The 21,915-nt window shown below is 39.0% G+C and overlaps 1 protein-coding gene across 6 annotated transcripts in view; it reads right to left on the bottom strand.

Annotated features, from left to right (window-relative positions):
• Positions 1-21,873, bottom strand: part of tlk1a (tousled-like kinase 1a) — a 44,773-nt gene extending 22,900 nt beyond the window's left edge. For 2 of the 6 annotated variants that reach the window (XM_082176119.1, XM_082176116.1), the window contains exons 1-2: positions 21,560-21,871; positions 3,389-3,510 (exon numbers count right to left, since the gene is read on the bottom strand). In XM_082176119.1, the coding sequence (XP_082032245.1) occupies positions 3,389-3,510; positions 21,560-21,692 (255 nt within the window). In that variant the 5' untranslated portion in view covers positions 21,693-21,871. Of the gene's footprint in view, positions 1-3,388; positions 3,511-21,559 lie in introns of all 6 variants that reach the window. The other 4 variants (XM_082176118.1, XM_082176120.1, XM_082176115.1 and 1 more) reach the window with 3 other exon arrangements.
• Between the last annotated feature and the right edge of the window lie 42 nt (positions 21,874-21,915).

Genomic DNA, 21,915 nt, shown 5'->3' with positions numbered 1-21,915 from the left:
CCTAGTCCACTGTAACCTGACATGAACCTCACGGTCAGAATGTCATTTCTTCAAAAAGCTCATTACGAAAGTAGGAAGACATGAGTCTCTTCCATGAACATTTAAAATGCTGCCTTATCAAGCAGAATCCAGAGTAGTGTTGCACGGTGTACCGATACTTCAAAAGTATCGCGATACTCGGAAATTAAAAACGTCACGATACCTAAATTTATCAGTATCGATACTTAAAAAAAAAAAAAAAAAACGCCTCCCATATGGACGTCTGTGTTTTTTCCTGACGCACGCAGCAAAGAACCTGCCGCTGTCAGTGTCATGTGACAAAACACTACAGCGAGATGGCTGCATGTGCGAGCACAAGTGGTCCACGACTCGTAGAAATAGATGACGCGAGGAGTGACATATGGAAGTACGTTGCCTACCTTTCTCTGTTGCACGGTGAACCGATACTTCAAAAGTAAATCGGAAATGAAAAACGTCACGATTCCTTAATTTATTAGTATCGATACTTCTAAGAAAGACCGCCTTCCAGATTTGTAATGCCGGCGACACACTGACTGCGTGTCGTGTCCGTTTTTATTTCGGCTCCCATGTTAACTGCCTGCGTGACACACGCGTCTGGGCGCAGCTCGAGACGCGCGGAAAACGTGTGCATGCTAGAAATAGAACCGACGCCTATTTTTCACACGACACGCAAGCGTGTTGGAAGCGTTTCCAGGCAAAATAGAATAGGAAAAGATGTTTCTATGTCATTTTGACACGAATACATATTAATAAATGACATTTTGATGTTTGAAAGTTTTGACATAAATACAATATAAATGTATTCTGTAGCCTATTTTGCCGTCAACACTGCCGACGTTGTCTTTGCTGCTATTGCTATATATTTATGTTTAACATGAAGTATAGGCCTTCCACAACTCTCTCCCCACATGTCAAATATATCACCAATGAGGCTTATCATATGTTACCAATATTAAACATTGTTTAATATAATCGCTGTTCATATTTTTATTCAAAGTTCAGAATCAAGATAAAGCTCTTATGATAAATGAGATAATGCTGCTAAATTTATAATTTTTTTTACCTTGAATGTCATTGCTCTAATTTATTTTTTATATTTCATATTTTGTTCAAATGTTTAATATATCTGCTGTTCATATGTTCATTTATTAGTGTGTTATATGATTAGAATGTTGTCCCGGTTTTAAAATAAAGCACATCAATGATATTTGAGAGTGTTTCTCCCTTTTCAGGAAAAGTATCGAAAAAGTATCGAAATCGCAATACTTGACTTGGTATCGGTATCGAAACAATAATTTTGGTATCGTGACAACACTAATCCAGAGGAAAGAAGCCACGTCTGCATCCAGATAGGGATGCGCAGATATGAACATTTGGGCTGATATGATAATTCTTTATATTTGAAAGAAGAAACCCGATATATTGGGCGATAAATCTAAATCCAATTTTTTATATCATTTTTTGAGAGCCTGATTACAAAAACAAAAGTCTCAACATTAAAATGCATGTCCCAAGCACTTCAACATAAAATAAACATTTACAGTTCAGCCTGTGTAAGTTTAAAAAAATATTTTACACTCCTACGGCCCAAAAAAAAAAAAGATTGCCTTACAAATAAAAGAATGAAATTCACAATGTTTTTTATTACAATACTGTTCTCATTATAATGTTATGTAATATGTCAGTCCTGCATTGCTGTTTTGAACCGCATGAGCTGAAGCTAAAGATGATCACCGGTGCGCTTTACTACCGTGTTAATTCTTAACCAAACAAAAGCCTCTAAGTGCCATCTGAAATATCCTTCTAGAATGATCATTTGTATCAAGCTTGTATGTTTATGTTCACTTATTTCACTTTAATGGCAATGAAAATTACCTATTAATTGTCATTAAAGTGAAATTACTGTACTTAAATATACGAGCTTGATAAAAATAAAAATTTTAGAAGAAAATTTCAGATGGCACTTAGAGGCTTTTGCATCTGAAGTCTTCATATGTTTGTGTTAGGTCGGTTACCTGTGTCGGAAGTGTGCAGTAGACACACCCACTTTAACAATTCAATATATTGATTTATCCATTCCAAAAAGACCATAAACATTACAGATAACATCTGAAGTAACAATTAATTTACATGTATATATCGTAAATCTACTCCTTTGCGACTGATAAGCTGCAAATTGGGTGGTTTTAGGTCAATGTTTTGGCTGTAAATCAATGATGCCCTCTAGGGAAGAGTATAATAGCCGCTCGAACACTTCTGGTGGCTTCACCGCCTGATGGCAGTTTAGATCCAGTCATTTATATTAGATATCAGTGATTGATACAGATATGTTTCTATTAATCTATTAGTCTGCATTTACATCACGCGTATCTATTTTGACATGCCATTTTTTGTCCCGTTCTAGTCATCACCATGTCAATCGCTATTAGTGTGTTCATTATAATTAGTGTTATTCTATAGATGTCACTTCTGATATTTTGCAGTGTGTTATTGGCCGTCTCTCCTCTTACCAGCATATATTTATATATATATATATATATATATATATATATATATATATATATATATTAATAAATAAAAATCTTCAATGGATTACATATAGCCTCGAAAGAGCGCAAATACCGCTCCCTTTACCATCACCGAAAAAGCTGTCACTCATCTCAGTTTGCAATCTCACAAAGTTCCATTAAAATCAATAAAGTAGTCTATACACTGCATAATGAACAGATTATTTACGTCTTTGTTTGTGAATGAGAGAATTTGTTAATGCGTTTTGAGCGGTGACTGGATTCTGACTAAATTAAACATCTCTGTTATTGGTTACATTTCTCACCGCTGCAAAAACTATTTTTTTGTTTTAATAAATAGAAACAAATGACGTTCTCCAGAGCATAAACACAGTGATGTTTCGCCAGTATGATTTTATATTCTTTTTTTAAGGGTGCTTGCATTTAAATTCGACTTTGTGATGTTATTTTTTTACCCATGTATTAATTCAACAAAAGCTTGTGTAATCGGACATTAAATCGACGAACCCCTGCAGTTCCGCTGCGGACCCCCGGATGAAAACCCTCGGTCTATTATATCCCACAAAGTTGTGTGCACAGATTGGTGAATAAAAATGGTGTCTGAAGAACCAGTTAAAACAAATACATTTACAAATGTCAATAGGCATAGTAGTCAATATTTGCTTGGTGAGCTCTAAACTGTCCTTGAATTTGTTCTAGATCAAACACGAGGCATAATGGTGCCTTTCATACGAAAACTCTACCTTCTCTTTAGACATGACCATTGTCTGCAACACATATACAGTATAGCACAACACATATAACACAATAACAGTCCAGTGATAAACTCGGCTACTAACTTTGGTTCCTCCGCTAGCACTGCCAGTGCTGCCCACTGTGTTTCCACTGACTCCACCCAGAAACCTGGCCTCCAGCAACTCCTGCCGGCGCGGGTCCAAACTGTGCAGCTCCTCCATAGCACCTGAGTGATACACACACACATACATAGGTCACTATAGAGGTTTGTAAACCGCTTTCACTTCATATAGGTAGACAGAAAAAAAGCACATGAAGCGCCATATGTAACAGTCTCCTGGGTCATGTGTTCACAAACACACAGGTACCGCATTCCCCAGAGCTTACATAGTACTCAAAACTAGATCACACAAACAGGTTAAACCTCATGACCTGTGTCTTACAATCAGAGACACAAAAATATCCAGTCTGTGTTGAGTGGAGATAGTGCATGTTAACATACGTGACTTCCCCAAGGAAGACTACAGTGAAATGCTGCAGCACACCCAACACAAGCACATTAAAACTGACATTTGAACAGAAATACCATTGTTCGCATGATTACTGTCTATGCACACAAACCCCATCCCTCTTTACCACTTCTCCCTCTGTTTTTCCTTCAAATCACCCACTTCCTCCTGCTTGTCACTCCTTCCCTGACGCTCAGTTCTCTCTATCGGCCCCTGAGGCGTGGAGGAGCGAGAGTCGCTGTGAGGTTTCTCTGGGCGTTCTCGTCCGGGTGGGCTCCTCAGGGCTCACCCTGCTGTCATTATCTCCATCTAATGAGATGCCATTATGGCTCGACTTCAAGCACAGCTGCTCAGTGCAGGAATCACACAGGAGCTCTACCACAGGGAAATGCTCATATACTGCTGAGAGTAGACCAAGAAAATCCATAACAGTTCATTATAAGGTGAAACTTGTATATTGTTAAGACTGCAATATGCAAGTCTTACATCCTTACAAGTCTTACATCCTCCGCTTCGCGTCGGGGTCTTCATCACCCTGTTGGGGTTTATCCTGAGATAACATCCGGCAGGATATAGATTATCCCGCTTATTACACGGCTACTTGCCAAGTCAAGTCACCTTTATTTATATAGCGCTTTTTACAATACAGATTGTATCAAAGCAGCTTCACATTGATAACATGAAAATAATACAACAAAGTTTGTTTCTAGACAATTACGTCATCGTACACCTTAAATAAGGCAGATCAGTAATATTGTTGAATATTAAATGTCCCCAACTAAGCAAGCCAAAAGCCAAGGCAACAGTGGCAAGGAACCAAAACTCCATCAGGTGATAGAATAGAGAGAGAAAAAAAACCTTGGGAGAACCCAGGCTCAGTCGGGACCAGTTCTCCACTGGCCAACGAGCGAACAGTGTATGATTATGATTCAGGCAGCGTTACAGGTCAGAAGTCAGATTGGATCAGAACATTCATAATATTATCCAGTTCCATCTGGTTGGAAGTCGGAGTCATCGCGCCGGTATGGAGACGAGTTTGTTGAGGATCAGTGCCGATGGCTGTCGTGTCGATGTAAATAATTAGACACGAAATGTTTAAATAGTTACAATATTTTAATAGGTCTTTAAACGCAAAGCTTCTGCAGAGAAAGCAAATGCAGCGGCAAGATCGAACTAGACGGATATTTAAAGGGATAGTTCACTTTGAAATTAAATTTTGGTATGTTTTAGCTTACCTCAAGGGCATCCAAGATGTAGGTGTCTTTTTTTCCGCAGTAGTTTCAATTTTGATATTTTTAGGTCAAACTGTTCTTGTCTGTCAGTCATATAATGCAGGTCTGTGGTCACTGTCTCAAAGAGCATGCACAGAGTCCAAATTAAAACAATTCCCCATCGTCCAAATTAAACAATTCCCCATCGTAAGTACACATTGATGGCCCAAGACACGAAACGAGCGGTTTGTGTGAGAAAACGAACAGTATTTATATCATTTTACCTCTTGAACACAGCTGCATCCAAATGATCTGAGGGCGCGGGCGGGTATAGATATATACACTAGATGTCGCATTGGCTACTGCAGTTCATTGGAACGAAACCGTAGCCAATGCCAGTCCACGATACTGGGTGGCAAAATTAAATAACTGTACACAAAATATTGATTTGACTGAGTTTTAATGTTATTAGCTCTTCCCAATGCAAAACTTCCATGAAGAAAAACCGCTCCTAGCAAGCATATAGCGCTGTTGACTTCAGTGACCCGGATGAGCCTGTGTTATCTGTTTTTAGCGGTTGTTTTCTGGGAACAACATACTGCCGGATGGCGAGATTGACCAATCAGAATCAAGTATTCCACAGAGCCGTGTAATAACACTAAATATTCCCAGACAATTGCACTGTTCCAAAATCTAGTGAGATGCCATAGACAGAATTGTAAGGCATAGGCATCAAAGGTACGCTCCTGACATGATGGCTGGTCCAAAAGGCATCTTCATTACACTGCCAAATTCTTAGCCTACGTTGCATATATTCTTCATGGAGAAGGCCAGAATGCACTATGTAGTGTTCACAATTAGTTTTGAGGTTCCATGATAGTTAATTTAACTGCATTTAAAAGGTATAGTAAACAGTTCATATAACAATGGGAAAATGTAAGCATTATGCTAAACTAGCGTTGTCAAAAAATATAGATTTTTTTGATGCACATCAATACTGACATCTGAAACTGTTTCAATACTCATTTTACACAGTATCGTATCGATACACCAATACCATCTGCACTTTCTCTCTTTGGACACACCCACCTCCTCTCACCAAACTCGAGTTTGGGTTACAGCTCCTCAAATTCGGTGCGGGATTGTGCATAATTTTACTCATTCCCGCAGATTTCACAGTCACACCAAGTTAGTTATTTTTATCAGCTTATTGTGCTTAAATGCACACAAAATGATGTCAAAATGCTTGTCTTGCCGAGTATTCATGTAAACACAGTCTGCTTATGTCTTAAGTTAATGTAAACGATCAAGAAAGAAAAAGCACGTTTAATATTCATTGCCTAGAATTTTTTTTTCCCTGTGATATCGAAAATGGCATCATGATCAAATACCGATATTTTTCAAGGCATCGTATCGAAGTAAAAAAATTCAGTATCGTGACAACACTATGCTAAACATTACAGTTGTACTCATTTATTTAGCATGAATTAAGCAACCAGTATTTAATAAGTCTGACTAAAAATGTCAAATATTGTTACTTATGTGGTGTATTAAGAGCCGTAAAGACATATCACTGGTCTGCTTTATATTTTTTAGACTTTAAAATTATGTACATTTTATCATACAAGTAAAAAAAACAAATGTTAATGGGCTTTCAATAAAACGTGGCTGCCTATACAGTAGAAAGAGAAACATTTGAAATCAGTGCTACCTGACGAACACTTTTGCCATCCAAGGCCACTCCCGACAGTCTGACATGGATACAATTACCAGAGTCAAATACCGTCTTGTTTTATTTGGAAATACTTCCTTAGCAAACCTTTAGTCATAATGATGTCGACTTGCATTGTTCTCGGGTGCAAGAATTCAAAGAGTAAACATTTCAGCAGGTGTGAGAGTTACATCTGGTTTCCAGTGAAGGATCCAGCGTGATGTAAGCAGTGGTAAAGTCTGCAAAGAATCGTAAATGCGGTGAGAACGCCGAAACGGAAAATCTGAAAATGTTTGTAGTCGAAATTTCAAGCTGGATGACCACGAACACATTGTTTTAGGCCAAACGCAGGGGAACAAACTGAAAGAAACGGCCATTCTCCAAGTTCTGCTCAAACCCCGAAGCAAAACACAGTCCCGTACAGTTAAGAAAGCTGTTGCCAATAGGCGTGCCAGTGTTCCAAAAACTGCTTAACTACATTCACCGGTCTGGCAGTTCTACCAGGTGTCAGAAAAGGACAACACATTTGTAAAGTTGTGAGATTTTAGTGCATTTCTTTCCTTCACAGCGGTGAAGCTCAAACTTGACGTCCAAATCAGCTAGATCGGTGATCGATCGGTGATTGTCCTAAAATACAGTCTACAGTTGCTAATAGGGATGTCAACGATTAATCGACGATCGATTAATTGTCGATAATACATTTAATCGATACAACTTATCGATCATCGATTAAGCAGGTCTTCATGCGCGTGCGCGCTGCTCAACCGCGAAACATGTAAAGCGAGCGCGCCGGAGTTATGTTTGGGACCATTTTACACCTTCATCATGACTATAAGTTTGCGTGTGCATTCGCAGCCTTTTGTTTTGTGCAAATGTAAGTTGTAATACTGTTTATTTTCTGTAGGCCTATCTATATCTGATTGATCTCATATTGGATGCATTTGGTTAAGATCAGCTTCAGCGCGCACAGCTCAAACGGCAGTGCACGACTAATAATGACTATTGGGACTGTAATATCACATAACATTATAAAGAGAACAATATTGTAATAAAACATTGTGAATTATTTGGGTTTAGTTGCCGTATCACGTTGCTCCAGGAAGACCGCGTCCACAACATGAGTAGTTCTGAATGAATGGCACACAACTTAGTTCAAGTTCACTTGTGCATGAATTTGCGTCATTTTGTGCAGATATAATTTGTAATATTATGTTTATTTTGAATATATCTGATTAATCTCATATAGGACGCGTTTCTTTTAGATAAATAACGTGCTAGCAAAGTGCTCCAGTTTAACGGTAGCAGATTCATTCAGCGCGTGCAGTTGTTCAGGAAGAGCGCGTCCACAACAGTCACACATTCTAAGCGCATATGAGGCGGCGTTGGTGACACGTTGTATTAGTAGTTATATTAATTTAATTATCAATCACATCGAAACATTTTACAATCCTACTAGCCCTTTATTTATATTTAAAACCATTCTAATTGATTTGGTGAGGAACATATAGCGTTTTGAGCAGCATTTGCTGACCCTGTCATGCTGTCATAGCCACTGCAGTAGACGCATATCACAGTATTAAGGCTAACGATTAATCGATTAATTGATTGTTAATTTAAACGACGATCGATCATGGGAATTTATGAAAATTGACATCCCTAGTTGCTAAACATAAAAAGAGTTATTAAAACAGCATTAAGCCGCAAAAGTGATACTGTTTTCTAAGCGGCTTTCTATCTTTATTATTATTATTTATTTATTTATTTCAAATGAATGCTATATTTGTAAGCACTAAGTTGTTCCTAATCACATCTAAAAGAGGGAATGGATTGTTGCACATGCTGATAATGAGTTGATAAAGTGTTGATAAAGATGACTCACAATAAATGATGAGTTGTCAATTCATTCTTTCTTATCTCGAAATTGATGTTAAGAATAGTTGGCCTATTTATTCTGGTGATCGGTATCAGTAATCAGTATCGGCCAATACTGCTTCCAGTGATCGATAATCAGCCCCAAAAATCCTGACTGGAGCACCCTTATTTTCAGTGACTAAAATGACAACATAAATATGACTAAAATGTCAGTTTATGTTGACTAAAACTAGACTAAATGGTTTTCTTTGACTAAGATAAGAATAAAATGGGGGAAAAAACAGATAAGCTTGACAAATATAATAAAAACTAACGAATAAGGACATTTGATACAAGACTAAATTACAAAATTGCTGACAAAATTGACATTAACACAATATTCAAATTGGTTGAGTATTTCTTAAAAGATCACACATCATTTGGTAACGCCAGCCTGTTCCACTGGCTCCCACCACAAGTATGTTGTAATACAGGAGTAGAGAATCACATTAACTTATCAACATGATCCACTGACACTGGTGGTGATGACACTTAATGAAGAGATGTGATGTTGACAAACACACAATGTCACAATACTGTTTGTCTTCATTTTAAACAGCATGACTCATTTAAAACCTATCAAACATCTTTTTGTGAAATGTCTTATAACACTGACCAGTAGTAATTACTTGCCCAGTAATTAACCAGCAACCACTATTGACAGTATTCATATTAGTGGTAAAACATTATGAGATGTTCTTCACCTTGGTGGCATCACATCACTCTACACTACATTACCCGAGTCAGATAACATCTTTGCAACAGTCCCCACATCAACCACAAGCTAGAAAAAGAAGCAGCGCATCATTCCTCCACTGGGACTCGTCTACACCCTTGAGTCCTTTTTATATAACAGAGATGCCCAAAACAACACCATATACTCATTACCATAAAATTCATTTCTAATAATTCACTTATTATGATAGAATTGCTAAGAAAAAAATAGATAATTCAGTGAGTGCAATGTCAAAGTAAGCATGATGTGGAAGTGACTGATAGCACTGCTGAAACTGGTACATGTTAAAACTGACCAATGAATGACTCTCGTGTGGAATAATGTTAAAATAAATAACCATATCAAGCATGTGAGAAACGGATACAGGTCCTGATGCCACACTCCTTCACAGGTGGCTGACCAGACACACAAACATTCAGATTCAGCTTTTCTCTCCGTTCTATGAGATCAACACAAATATAATAAGGAGAGAACACACAACACAACACCCCTGAGACAAACAGGATTACATCAGGGGACACGGGGAGACACATGCAAGAGAGAAATGGATACAGAATTATGGCCAGTCTCAGCTTATTACAACACACACAAACATTAATTCATTGTGTGTTAATGACAAGAACGGTGTAAAACAAACTTCAACACATCATGACATAATATCTCCTTTACTAGTCCTGCTCATTAACTGGTCTGGTCTGCAGTGACACAGAGTCGTGACGCTTGGACTGATGATACACAGAGAAACATGAGAAATGTCACATCACACGATGGGACTGAGAACAACATTCATACCTGCAAACTCGGGACTGGCGGAGAAGGAGACGGGTTGGGGCTGAAGCAGGTTAAGGAAGGGGAGATCAACTCTAATACTACTTAATACTCATTAGGCCTAAAATTGTAATTCTTCTAAACATGTACTGGAATCAGCAATTGAAACAATCAGAAAATTCTGATATTAGAAATAGAACTACATGTTTAGGTAAACGTCGTGTATGTAATTAAAATGACCTGAAAAAGCATGATTTACAGTTCGATTTAAACGTCTGTTCAAAGAACTTAGGGGGGTTTTTTGACAAAAGAAAAAGTTTTATAAAATATGATATTATACTACATATATACACTATATGGTCAAAAGTACTAGGACACGCAGTACACTTAATTATTGAATTGAGGTGTTTCAAAAAGACCAATTGCCACAGGTGTATAAAACGCCACAGAGCGTTTCAATGCCATTTTGGTGATCAAAGACGAGTTTTAGGCGTTAACATTATTGATTACAGGGGGACTTTAAAAACATTTTCTTTGAGGACTCCTCAATCCTCATACGTGCAAGTGGTGTTGCAAGTGTGGTTATGTAAATAACATTATGAAATTAGGGAATGCAAATTAATGGTACGTCCTATATTATTTCAATATTAATAATTTAATACATTAAAAGGAAAACTAGTTAATTATCGCCGTCGGCGATATCTTTCTGACTATCGTCGATACATGATATCTATCAACACAACCCTGTCTCCCCCTTTTCTCATCTTGCTCAAATTCTACATAAAATTCTACTTATTTTTACAATTTTTACTTTCCTCATTAAGCACCGAATAAAGCATGCTGGGAACAGATTCAGCCAACAAATAATTTGAGCACTTGATTGGTTTAAATTCACCCTTGGACAATTTAGAGAATGACATAAAATCGAAAGAAATGAAAAGTTTAGAAGAGAAACACAATTTTGTTGCGTATATCGCAAATAATACAAGTAAATGGTATGTTGCTGTGCTGCCTGAGACTTACATCATCAAGCAAAAGTTGATATACTCTAAAAGTAATGTCTCAAGGGACTAATGTCGCCCACAGTACAAATGTGTTTAATGATGCTTGTTCACAGAGTTTATGTTTAGACAGCCACGATAAAACATTTATTGCAACTGTGTAAATGACAAGTGTTCTGGAGAGACTCCCACCAACTCAGACACTAAATTAAATGAGCAGAAACAGACACTGTTAGTATTGCTTACTTCATAAAAATGAGAGATTATTTAATCAGTCTCACTTAGAGAGAGAAACTTTGTCACCTTGTAACACAGACTTTTAAACATACAGTAGCCTCAAAAAGTATGTGGACGGTTAAGACACATTTAAAAATGTCTGAATGTCATTGCATCACATATAAAATGTATTTTAAAGGAAGGTAGTACAAACATGCTTTAAGCACAACAAGTAGTTTATCGTGTTTTTAATGTATAATGTAAAACAAATACTAAAAAAATTTAACTGTGTTTGTAAAATGCTAGTGGATCATGTCGATAGTTGATGCGATTCTCTACAACTGTGATTCCTCTGCTAGGACAGATGTGTGAACTTGAGGAAGATAAGTGAACATATTCTTGGGAAGCTCTAACTTAAGTAGTCGCTCTAATTTAACTCGAAGTTCAGAAGTCATAACTATAAGTACATGCAACCTTATAATCAATTCCCCCTTAAATGTAATACACCTCAATTCATCTGACGAATGGAATTTTGATCTGAATGAAAAGGTTTGGCGTCGATCTCAATCAGTTAAATAAGAAAAATATTTTTTAACATAACATCAAGGTAAAAATAGCACTAATACAGGGCTGCCCCCTAATAGTCGATTAAACGTTAGTCGACCCAAAAGGTTTTAGTCTGTTGATCGCAGGGGGGAAATCGTGGCGAAGTCACGCAGTCCGTGAGGGACAGATCGTTACCGGCGGTTGCTTGTGGTAATTGCAGTATCTCGGGTCAGGACATCCAAACGGTCGCCTATCATCCATTATTCTCAAATATCTCTAATCATTTAAAACAAATAAGTAGCAACTTTACATGGCTGCTCACTCTAATGTTAACCTAAATAAATGTTTGGCGCACATCCAAGTGTTTGTGCGGAGTGTGAAAGCTAAAGTATTAGCGCACTTACTGCATGACATGGAGGAGCTGGCGCGATCACTCGCATTTTTTCATGACAACAGCGGAATCAAATTAAAATATGCTTACAGATAAGAGTAATACATCATTCAAAGCTGTAAAGGGTTTTGTTTGTACAAACTACTTTTATTTGTGTAAACTCACAAAAACAAGTAAATGTTGTTCCTTTGTAAAATAAAAATAAATAATCAGGATGAGCTTTCTGCCGTCAGGCTCCGTGAACTGAAGCACATAAACAAACCGAAACTCAATGTGTATAGGCTACATGCCTCACAGACATGAGAAATATATCTATAGAAAGCTTGAATTGTCTATTTTTAAATGAAGAAACCCTCTCTGATTAGACCCATGTAATCCTTATGGAAGCTGCATTTCTCTCTATAGGCGCATCCACTACACTGCGGAGATGGCGAGTCAGCATTGTCAAATTCATCTCTGCAGCAGACACCAGCACAGAAAACACTAGTTTATTAATAAACAATTAAACACCTCCATGCTATTTTTTTTTTACCCAACACATTCATAATCATTACTTTTGACAAGCGTTATGCGTGCGCTTGAGTGGGGAACGGGCTGTATCATGGTTACAGTATATTAAACGCTCATTATGGCTTAGTATTCTCCTCCATATATATTTTAGTAATTAAATGAATATAAACATGCGATTAGTCGACTAATGGCTTAAATGAACGACTACTAGTCAACTAGAAAAATCTTTAGTTGGGGCAGCCCTAAATCATACCAATCATACCAGTTTACAGTAAAGCTGCATTTTGAGAATCACAATTTTTTTTTTGTTTAAAGTACATTTTATTTTAAAATGAGATTTTCCCACGATTCTGAACTAATCATGCTTTAATTGATGCAGTCTAATTAAAAAAACAATTACATATAGCATATATATTTATATATTTTTTTTGGTTTGCCCAATTCAGCATGTTGAATCGGCGTCGGGGCCGTCGGTGAGAGTGGGAACTCTGACTGGCAGTTCAGTTTAGCAAACGAGTCAGTGCACGAGAATTAAAGCGAAAGTGATGAAAGAGAGAAAGTCAGTCAAGACGGCACTGATCTAATGTTATCCTACCCGAGCATTCCCAAGTGCAAATATTTTCACAACAACATGAGCAGCTTAAATGAAGAAAACATAACTGACATTAAAAATGGTAAGCAAGAGCTGCTTTGTTTACAATTTGTATATCTTGTATACTTTGAATGACAAATATAGACTATTGATACTGGTGATATCTACAGTTAATTCCTTACACGCAGACGCAAAACACACGTGCTAGTTTGCAGTCGGCTGTAGTCTGTGCTGTGTGTCCAAGCGCATCTTTTTGGTCCAGACGCAGCCGACGTGAGGCGACAACACCATCGCTAGTTCTTTGAAGTGACTACTTGTCGCCACCTACTGGTGTAACTATGTAATTGATACAATCTTCAATTGAAGCGTCAAGTTACTTTGGATAGGTGATTTACTCTATTTTGATCACTACTGTAGACATCAGAGTTTATATACGAACTATAAACTTTTATTCCAGTACTTCTGTGATAATCTGAATGTTTGTAACAGAAATAATGAGACTGTATGGTTGAAAAACTTTTTCATACCTATACATGACAACTGCTCTCTCTGGATCAGCGGCAGCGCCGCCAACGCAGATTTGTTCCGTTGTGATCGTAATTGTTAAAGGTTTTAAAGACACAGCCGAATCATTGTCATTTAGGAATAAGGTTGCATGGCTGTCTGAATCAAGATTGTGATCTTTTGATGATTAACCATTAGGGGTGGGGAAAAATTAGATTCTTAGATGCATCTCGATGCGGACGTGGACAATTCTTAAAATTGAATATATTAAAATTGTAGAGTAAATATAAGTAGTCTAAATACAAAACACATTCAATTTACATAAATTCACAATAAAACCTAAGCCACCTAACCCAAATACAATAATTCAACACTAAATAATACTACAGTACTAGTAACAGCAAAGTCTGTATTCTCGGTATGCTACAAACCAGCTTTAAATTTCAGCAATTCTTTTCACATTGTTTTCCTTCTCTGGACAAATACGACACATCTCCTGACTTATTGCATGTCCTGCACAAGGTGAGCGTTATTTTAGAACGCATCACCTTAAACGCTGTGAAACCCATCGTGGAAGAACGCCGTCATGTTTAGCGCTCATCAGGATCAACTGAAGGCTGGATAAGTACGTGATGTTCGCGGCTCTATTCTTGCAGTAAACTTGCACAACGTTCTTGAATGAATTATTTATTAGATGTACGCCGGTCTGTTATTGCTTGGACATCGACTTTTCACACTAAACATGACGCGTAACAAAACGAACAGTGATTAGTTGCGTTACATGTCAGTCAGTCCTTGGCTGATATTTTTATTCTTAAATACATGTAAGTGAATGCGTTTTGTCATTTAAGAAACCTTTATAATGATCATGATTCATGTTAGTTGATCTATAAAGCACAATGGGCGCCATGTTAGTACGCACTGCAGTGCAGAGAATTGAATCAGTCAGATTTAGGCCTACAGCACGTCAATTCATCCACTTCTCCCGAAATACATTAAAGACCCACTCCGATGAAAATCATGTTTTTCTAGGTGTTAACATGTTCTTGTGGCATTTTTCTTATGCTAGAGGACATATCTTGAGAAAAATAAGCTCAAAGTTGTATTTCTGAGTATTTCTGCATTCAAATGGCTGTGAATCAGTAGCAGACGCTAAAATAGACTGGAGTTGTGACGTAGTAACTCCACTGGGCGGGGCCCGCCCGGTCAGGTTCAGGAGTAGAGAGAAGACGATGGCGGATCAATACCTATGTGCGGTAGCGGGTTGCAATGCTAAGAGGAGAGATATTGGTATTAGCTTTCATGCTTTACCAAAACATGTTGCTGTGAGAGATGAATGGATTACGTTCCAGGGTTCCAGACTGCGACCATTTTTTGAGAATGTGCGAGTTAAAATTTTATGTGGTCGCATTTGTGCGAGTGCATGGTCATGTACTACTCAGTTAAATTCACGCATGAATTTTCCTGCATTGAACTTGTTTTAGCGCCCGCCAAAGTGAATTTTTGTCCCGCCAAAGTCTTATTTGATCGGTGAGTAATGTAGATGAACTGCTGCGCTTGTGACAGGACATGTTTATAACTGAAAGAACGAGCAGAGAGAGAGACCCGGACGCGCGTGCGCGCACTCTCTGTCTTCGGAGCCAGGCGAAAATGTAAACAAGACCTCACCGTCTCCAAACTAAGCGCTGTCTTGCTCTCTCTCCCTCGCACATATTAATCAAAATAAATCGACACGGCGGTAAAAGGTCGGAAGACCAAAGTTTCATGTGGAGCATTCGGAGATTTTTTTTTCTTTTTCTGAATTGCCGCTGGGTGTGAATTGTGCTAAATAAGTTGCCTTATCTTCTCTGAAAAGCGTTCCGGACATTCAGCTGACATAAAACAACACTTTAATTAAACGAAAAAAACTATCCAGTGATGAAATGTTTTCTGTGTTGACAGAAAGAAAGAAAGACAGAAAGAGGCTGTTGCTGCCTATGTATCTCGCTTCAGCCAACGGCTCCGCCCACAACGCAGAGGCGAATTGCTAATGAGCTACTGCCGCTCTGCTGAAGCGAAGTCCCAGAAAACGGCACAGGTTTTGTGATTTTGGCTAAAAACGGCATAATCATCATTTAAAGACCACTGAGAATGTTTAAAAATAGCTCAAAATATGATCGGAGTGGGACTTTAAAGTAAGTGGCTGGTGAAGTGTGAGAAGAATAGAGTCAATGTTATAGTTACCTACACAATGTGCATCTAAACACGTCATCAATTTATAATTGAAAGGATTGTTATTGCCGCTTCCATAGACATCAGTGTATATTTTACAAACTATAAATGTTGTTTTGCTTGTGTATTTAAATGTCTGAAACCTAAAATAAAGCTTGTGTGTTTGAAAACACTGAATAGTTGTGATATAATATGAGTGCCAGCCAACGCGCGAACGCAGATTTGAATTTAGAAGTTGATGATCACGCGATCTGAACGTTCTAATCACACTGGTGTGAACGATCGTACGCATCAAAGGGTTAACTAGCGATCACATGCGGTGATGATGCTTCTTACGTCCGTTTCGGAGAACCAGAGGGCAAATATTTCAACAGACAGCTGAGGCATTTATGTGGCACCGAAATGAGGCACCCAACCCTATTCATAAACACCTCTGATTGGCCATTGTGTTCACAAGCTCAATGGATATGTCTGTGATTGGCTACAATAGCCGCGTTTCCACTGTCGGGCCAGGGCCGGGCCAGGGCTTTAAACGGGCCGTGCCGGGCTGATAGCCTCGGGCTAATAGCACCGGGCCTGCGTTTCCACTGCCGGGCCAGAAGCTCCACAGCGCTTCACTAAAACACGCCCGTAACACGCCTCTCTGGAACAACGTCACACTAACCCATTCACCAACAAATGGAAGTTTTATCAGAAAACTAATCAGAAATCACTGGAAACTGCGTTGAAAACAAACATGATAAAAGCGGCCGTTTGCTGGCATTTTTGTTGTTTACTTGAATATTTAAAACCCAAGCATCGATGTTTTACCACAGGTTTACAATAAAAAGTGATACATTGATCATAATGAATTAATTTATGTCAAAATTGCACATTAGTCACTCAGAAATAAATTACCGTTAGGTCTATTTCACAAAAGAAAGAGGACACACTTACTTCTTCAATCGCGTCTGTTACTGTTTATCTGGTAGTTACAGGACATATTTACATCACATTTAGAAAGAATGATAATTTCTACATGCCACCAAAAATACGACCTGAGGAGCTTTAGCACTCTCTCGACTCCCATACAGATATTTTCCGTCAGAGAAACAGAGGAAGCTCCCGAAAAAAAAGTTGCTTTATTTTATGATAGTCCGGTATAATGAGACGAGACGTAGGCTACTGACAGATAAAATAAAAACATGATTGTGATAGCCTTTATGATTGGTCTGATTTCTTCAAGCGTTCACTATGTTTTTTTACTATGCGTATCTTCAAGCGTTTACTATGTTTACTATGGTAATGGTTAGCGCGCATAGTCTTTTGCATCACAAACACAAGGCATTCAAACATGAACGCGAGTTAAATTATTTAAAAAGTCTTTAATGCTGACAGAATCATCCGGCGCTGCCGTCTTCCGACTCAGGTAAACTCCGCCTCTGTTCGCCCGCTCTGGCCCAAGGTATTCGACGGGCCAGAAATCCTGGCCGTTGGCCCAGAGTAAGCCCCGATCAAGCCCCGGAAGTGACAGTGGAAACGCGACTGGCCCTGGCACGCACTAGCACGGCCCGGCCCTGGCCCGACAGTGGAAACGCGGCTAGTGATCAACACACGAGAGCGTTTGAAAGCACAAGCAGGCGTATACCAGCGCCACTGATAGAAGCCTGTTTTCAAACGCACCCGTGAGTATCTGTGCAAGCGCTCGCTGAAGTATATTTACAACATGTTTTTGAAGCGCTGATCATTGTAGCCAATCACAGACATATTTGATGAGCGCATGAGTACAATGGCCATTCCGAGGTGTTTATGATTCCACTCAACAGCACACAAAGCGTCACTATTTTAAAATTTCTGTATCGACTTGGTACCGAAGTCAGTACTTTTGACAACACTATAGTCTGCGTGAGACGCCCTCTGGCGTTCAGATGGAGCAGCGTTTACTACCGATCAGCCGTGCTGCACTGACAAGCTGCGCATAAAATAATTGCAGCCTTTGCCAAATCGTGTGTAGTCCTAATTGTGATTTTTCACTGGTACATTTCAACCACTGACCCAACAAGGTGGGTAGAAAATATCCTTAGCATTGGGCCTGCTGAAGGTTTATTCCTTTTCTAATCCAATCGCGAGAACATGTAAACACTTGATCGGGCTGAAAACCGAAACTGAAAGGACTTCGCAATGACGTAAGCCTTGATTATACTCCAGTTCAGACACAGACACGGACGCATATTACTTGTAAACTGGGAAATTTCCCTCCACGAGTTATTGCATATCTGGCTGTCTTTATATTGTTTTAACGACTGTAGAGGTGCGGGGCTTCTTTTTCCAGCGCATGCGCAGTTGGTGCTTTTGTAGCATAGTGACCGCGTGGTAAAAAATGTGAGGCACGCGGATGTCCGCAAAGAGCCTCCGCGTACACCCTCCGATAACCATTTTTACGTCACGAGGACCCTAGCGCTCTCGTGCACGCGGAACGTATAACACTAGCTGTAGAAATAGCGTAATGACGTATGACATGCGGAACGAGCTGTTCTTCCTGTTGAATAAAGTGTCTCATAAATGAGTATCCCGTCATTCTAAAATTCTCCTTTCACTCCTTTCACTCACCAGGATAACGTCCCACCAATCCTTGCTTCGGATTCTCATCCACAGGCGACTGGTTTGTCGTCAAAAAAAATTACGTTTGGGCATGTCAAAAAATCTATCCCGATTTGACATAGGCTATACGCGCACATCAACCCGATCACTTGTTTAGCGTTCATGTAAACACTACATTCAGATTCATCAATCGGAATGAATTCTGGGTGTCATCAACACTCAACAACGTCCCTCAGCAACATGCGTTTTTGTTGTTGCTCTCTCGTTTTTTCTGTAATTTAAATAATCAGCCTATATAGTTTAAAGTTAAAGATATTAATAGGTTGAGAGTCTTATGTTTATTTGACGGTGATTTCACATTTCTTGTTTGTATGAAGGCTACATACAAATAAAAGGTGAACATTAATTTATTTGTACCATTTTTATTTCTAAAATATTATATAGTTTTATAGGAGGAGGTTTTATAGACGTGGCAAATTAGTTTTTCAGAAGTTTGTAGGTACAGACATCATCCGTTGTGGGCGTTCTTAGCAGTTTTTCTGAGGCTTTTATATTGTTCATAGCGATATCGCAATTACATCGTATCAACCGAAATTAAGAAATATATCGTGATATAAATTTTCCAGCCCTATATTGAACACTTTTCAAACTCTTGTTATCGTTTTATCGAGGAAAATTATATAGCGATAATTATGGTTATATCGCCCAGCCCTATTTGACCACCATTAGATCGACATTTCAGCGGTGTGTTACTGTAAAACTTGTATTGTGTAGTGTCATGCTGTGAACAGGACTGATACAACAGCATTAGGAAGCGAAGAGTTCTCTGTAGCAGAAACTGCTGTATGAAACTCTCTCTGGCCGCAGTCTTTTAACTAGGCTTATCCCTCTCTCTCAGGAGCACCAAGAGCCAACATGGATGCCCAGCACATTCCCACTGACACAAAATGGCAGTGCAAAGATCAGTGGTGTTATCAGGCCAGGACATAAACAGGACTGCAGGGGAGGTTTATCATTAGAGTTCGTAATGGTGGCAGACGGGAGAAGGTGAGGCTATTTTGGGCAGCCTCCGACTCAGTGGATGTGTTTCAAGAGTGCTAAATAATCGATTTATACTTCAAAAACAACACATCTGGGAGATACAGCTACAGTAAACAGATGCAGCTTAATAGCATCACCCAGGCTTGATAAATTAAATTACATTTCCACATCTTAGACAGAAAGTAATGACAGACAACCTAATTCAAATATAAAAACCATGTAAAAGTAAAGGATTGAGTAGTTAGCCTAATCCTCAATACTGCCTCTTGCTCTTTGTCCTTTTTGCACTCTCTGGTGAAGAGGCATCATTTCCTTGACATTCTGCACGGGTCTCCTGCTCTCAGGCCCCTGCACAAGCACCCGGGTGAACCCTTACAATGCAGGGATGTCATTTTAGCTTTCTGCTCTTCACAGGCACAGTCAGTGTCCACCTGTTTCTGACACATACTTATACTGTCAATTAAAAACACCTACTTTCTTTGGGTTTCATGCTATCACTTTATTTCACCATACATACATACATACACACACACACACACACACACACATACATACATACATATATATGTATATATGTTGATTGATTATTGACATTTTTTATAATTTATATTTGCATTGCTACACCAGTGGTTGTTCACAATATATAGCCCATCCTTGCGGTTAAACAGCTCTTGAGAGTTTCTCACCTAAACATCTCCCCGGGGGAATATCACTAATCTTTAGTCTCTTTGCAATGAAAACAACACATGCAAAAGCAACAGCATGGAAAGAGTACAGTGAAATGATCTCATTTAGGTCTGCTGACAGACAAACACATTAGTATTAGGATGCAATGCTCAGTGACAGGATGAAAGGTCAGCTGTGCAGACTGACACAACTTGACAACTGGCCAACAACTCCAATAATATCCTAAATGCCATGTGTGTGGAAGTGGACAACACCTTAAATAAGGCACAATGCCAAAACTTGCACCCATTACAGCAAGACCAAGCCCAAACTGTTAGGAGTAACTCTATATGTGTGATACATTAAATTAGCTTTATTACAAATGTGCATAGAAACATACACTGCAACAACAACAAAATTCTAACTTCCCAAAACAATTAACAAGTGACTTAACAATAAAAAAAGTTAATAAAAGGCAGGGTAGAAAACAAAACAAATCCATTTGCTCCATATGCGCGACCCTGTTTGCCATCATGAACCAGAGTCTCCAAGTCTCACTCCTGCTCACTAAAACCTCAAATCTAACCTCAAAATCGGCAGCTTACAGTGTAATCTTAAAATGCGATATCATATTGCCAAATATCATAACGCATATAAGTTCTAAAACAGTGAATTACCAGTTGACGTTTTCTTTTTTCTTATTTTGACTTGCTGAAGCTCATTCTGAGCAGTTGCACTGTAGTACAGTATGAGCTTATGATGCTAATTAGCCAAGAGCTATAATGCTGATGCTAAAGTGCTCGCCTCAACTGTGTGAGGCTAACATGCTAACCAGCTAAGAAGCTAAATGCTAGTTAGCCAGTCAGAGACCACTTTACACAATTCATTTTGACAGCACAAGCTAGGCGGCTAACTAGCCAAGAAACCAACACGCTAGCATGCTAAGGGGCTAACACGCTTGTCAGCCAATACCGCGCTAGCTAATTAGCAAGAATGCTATCCAGCTAAAGAGCTAACCCAACCGCAGCCTGCTAACCTCATACTGTAACTCGTAAGCCAAGTCGGTCGAGTAATTGTAAGCTAATTTTAACTCCACACACGGAACCTTCAACCAAAGTCCTTATACTATCCAAAACTAGAAACTTCAGAGAATAAAACAAGCACACTTTACCTTCTTTTGCTGGTGCGAGCGGCGCGCCGTGTGTGTGTGGAAGCGGCGCCGGGGACGCGCTCGAGAGCCGCTGCTGCTGCTGGAGCCAAGATGGCGTCCCCTCCAAACTTCCACTATTACTTTGCGCACTCATCGATACACTTTTAGAGAATCATAGAGCAAAACACCAATCAGCTGTCCACGCAAAACACATCAGACAAAATGTAGGAGGTTAAGTGAATGATGGTGTGTGTTTTTTTTTCATCGGGGGAGGAGGGGCTGTCAACACTTGGGACAGACACACAAACCTTCATCGCCCTCTGCAGTGCGTCTAGAAGCGCCTGCTGCTACTGAAGAGGATCAAGATGAAATGAAGA

Source organism: Leuciscus leuciscus (assembly GCF_965113295.1).
Source record: "Leuciscus leuciscus genome assembly, chromosome: 7".
NCBI lineage: Eukaryota > Metazoa > Chordata > Actinopteri > Cypriniformes > Leuciscidae > Leuciscus > Leuciscus leuciscus.
Note: the sequence above shows the minus strand (reverse complement) of the source record. Positions and strands in the feature narration are given on the sequence as shown.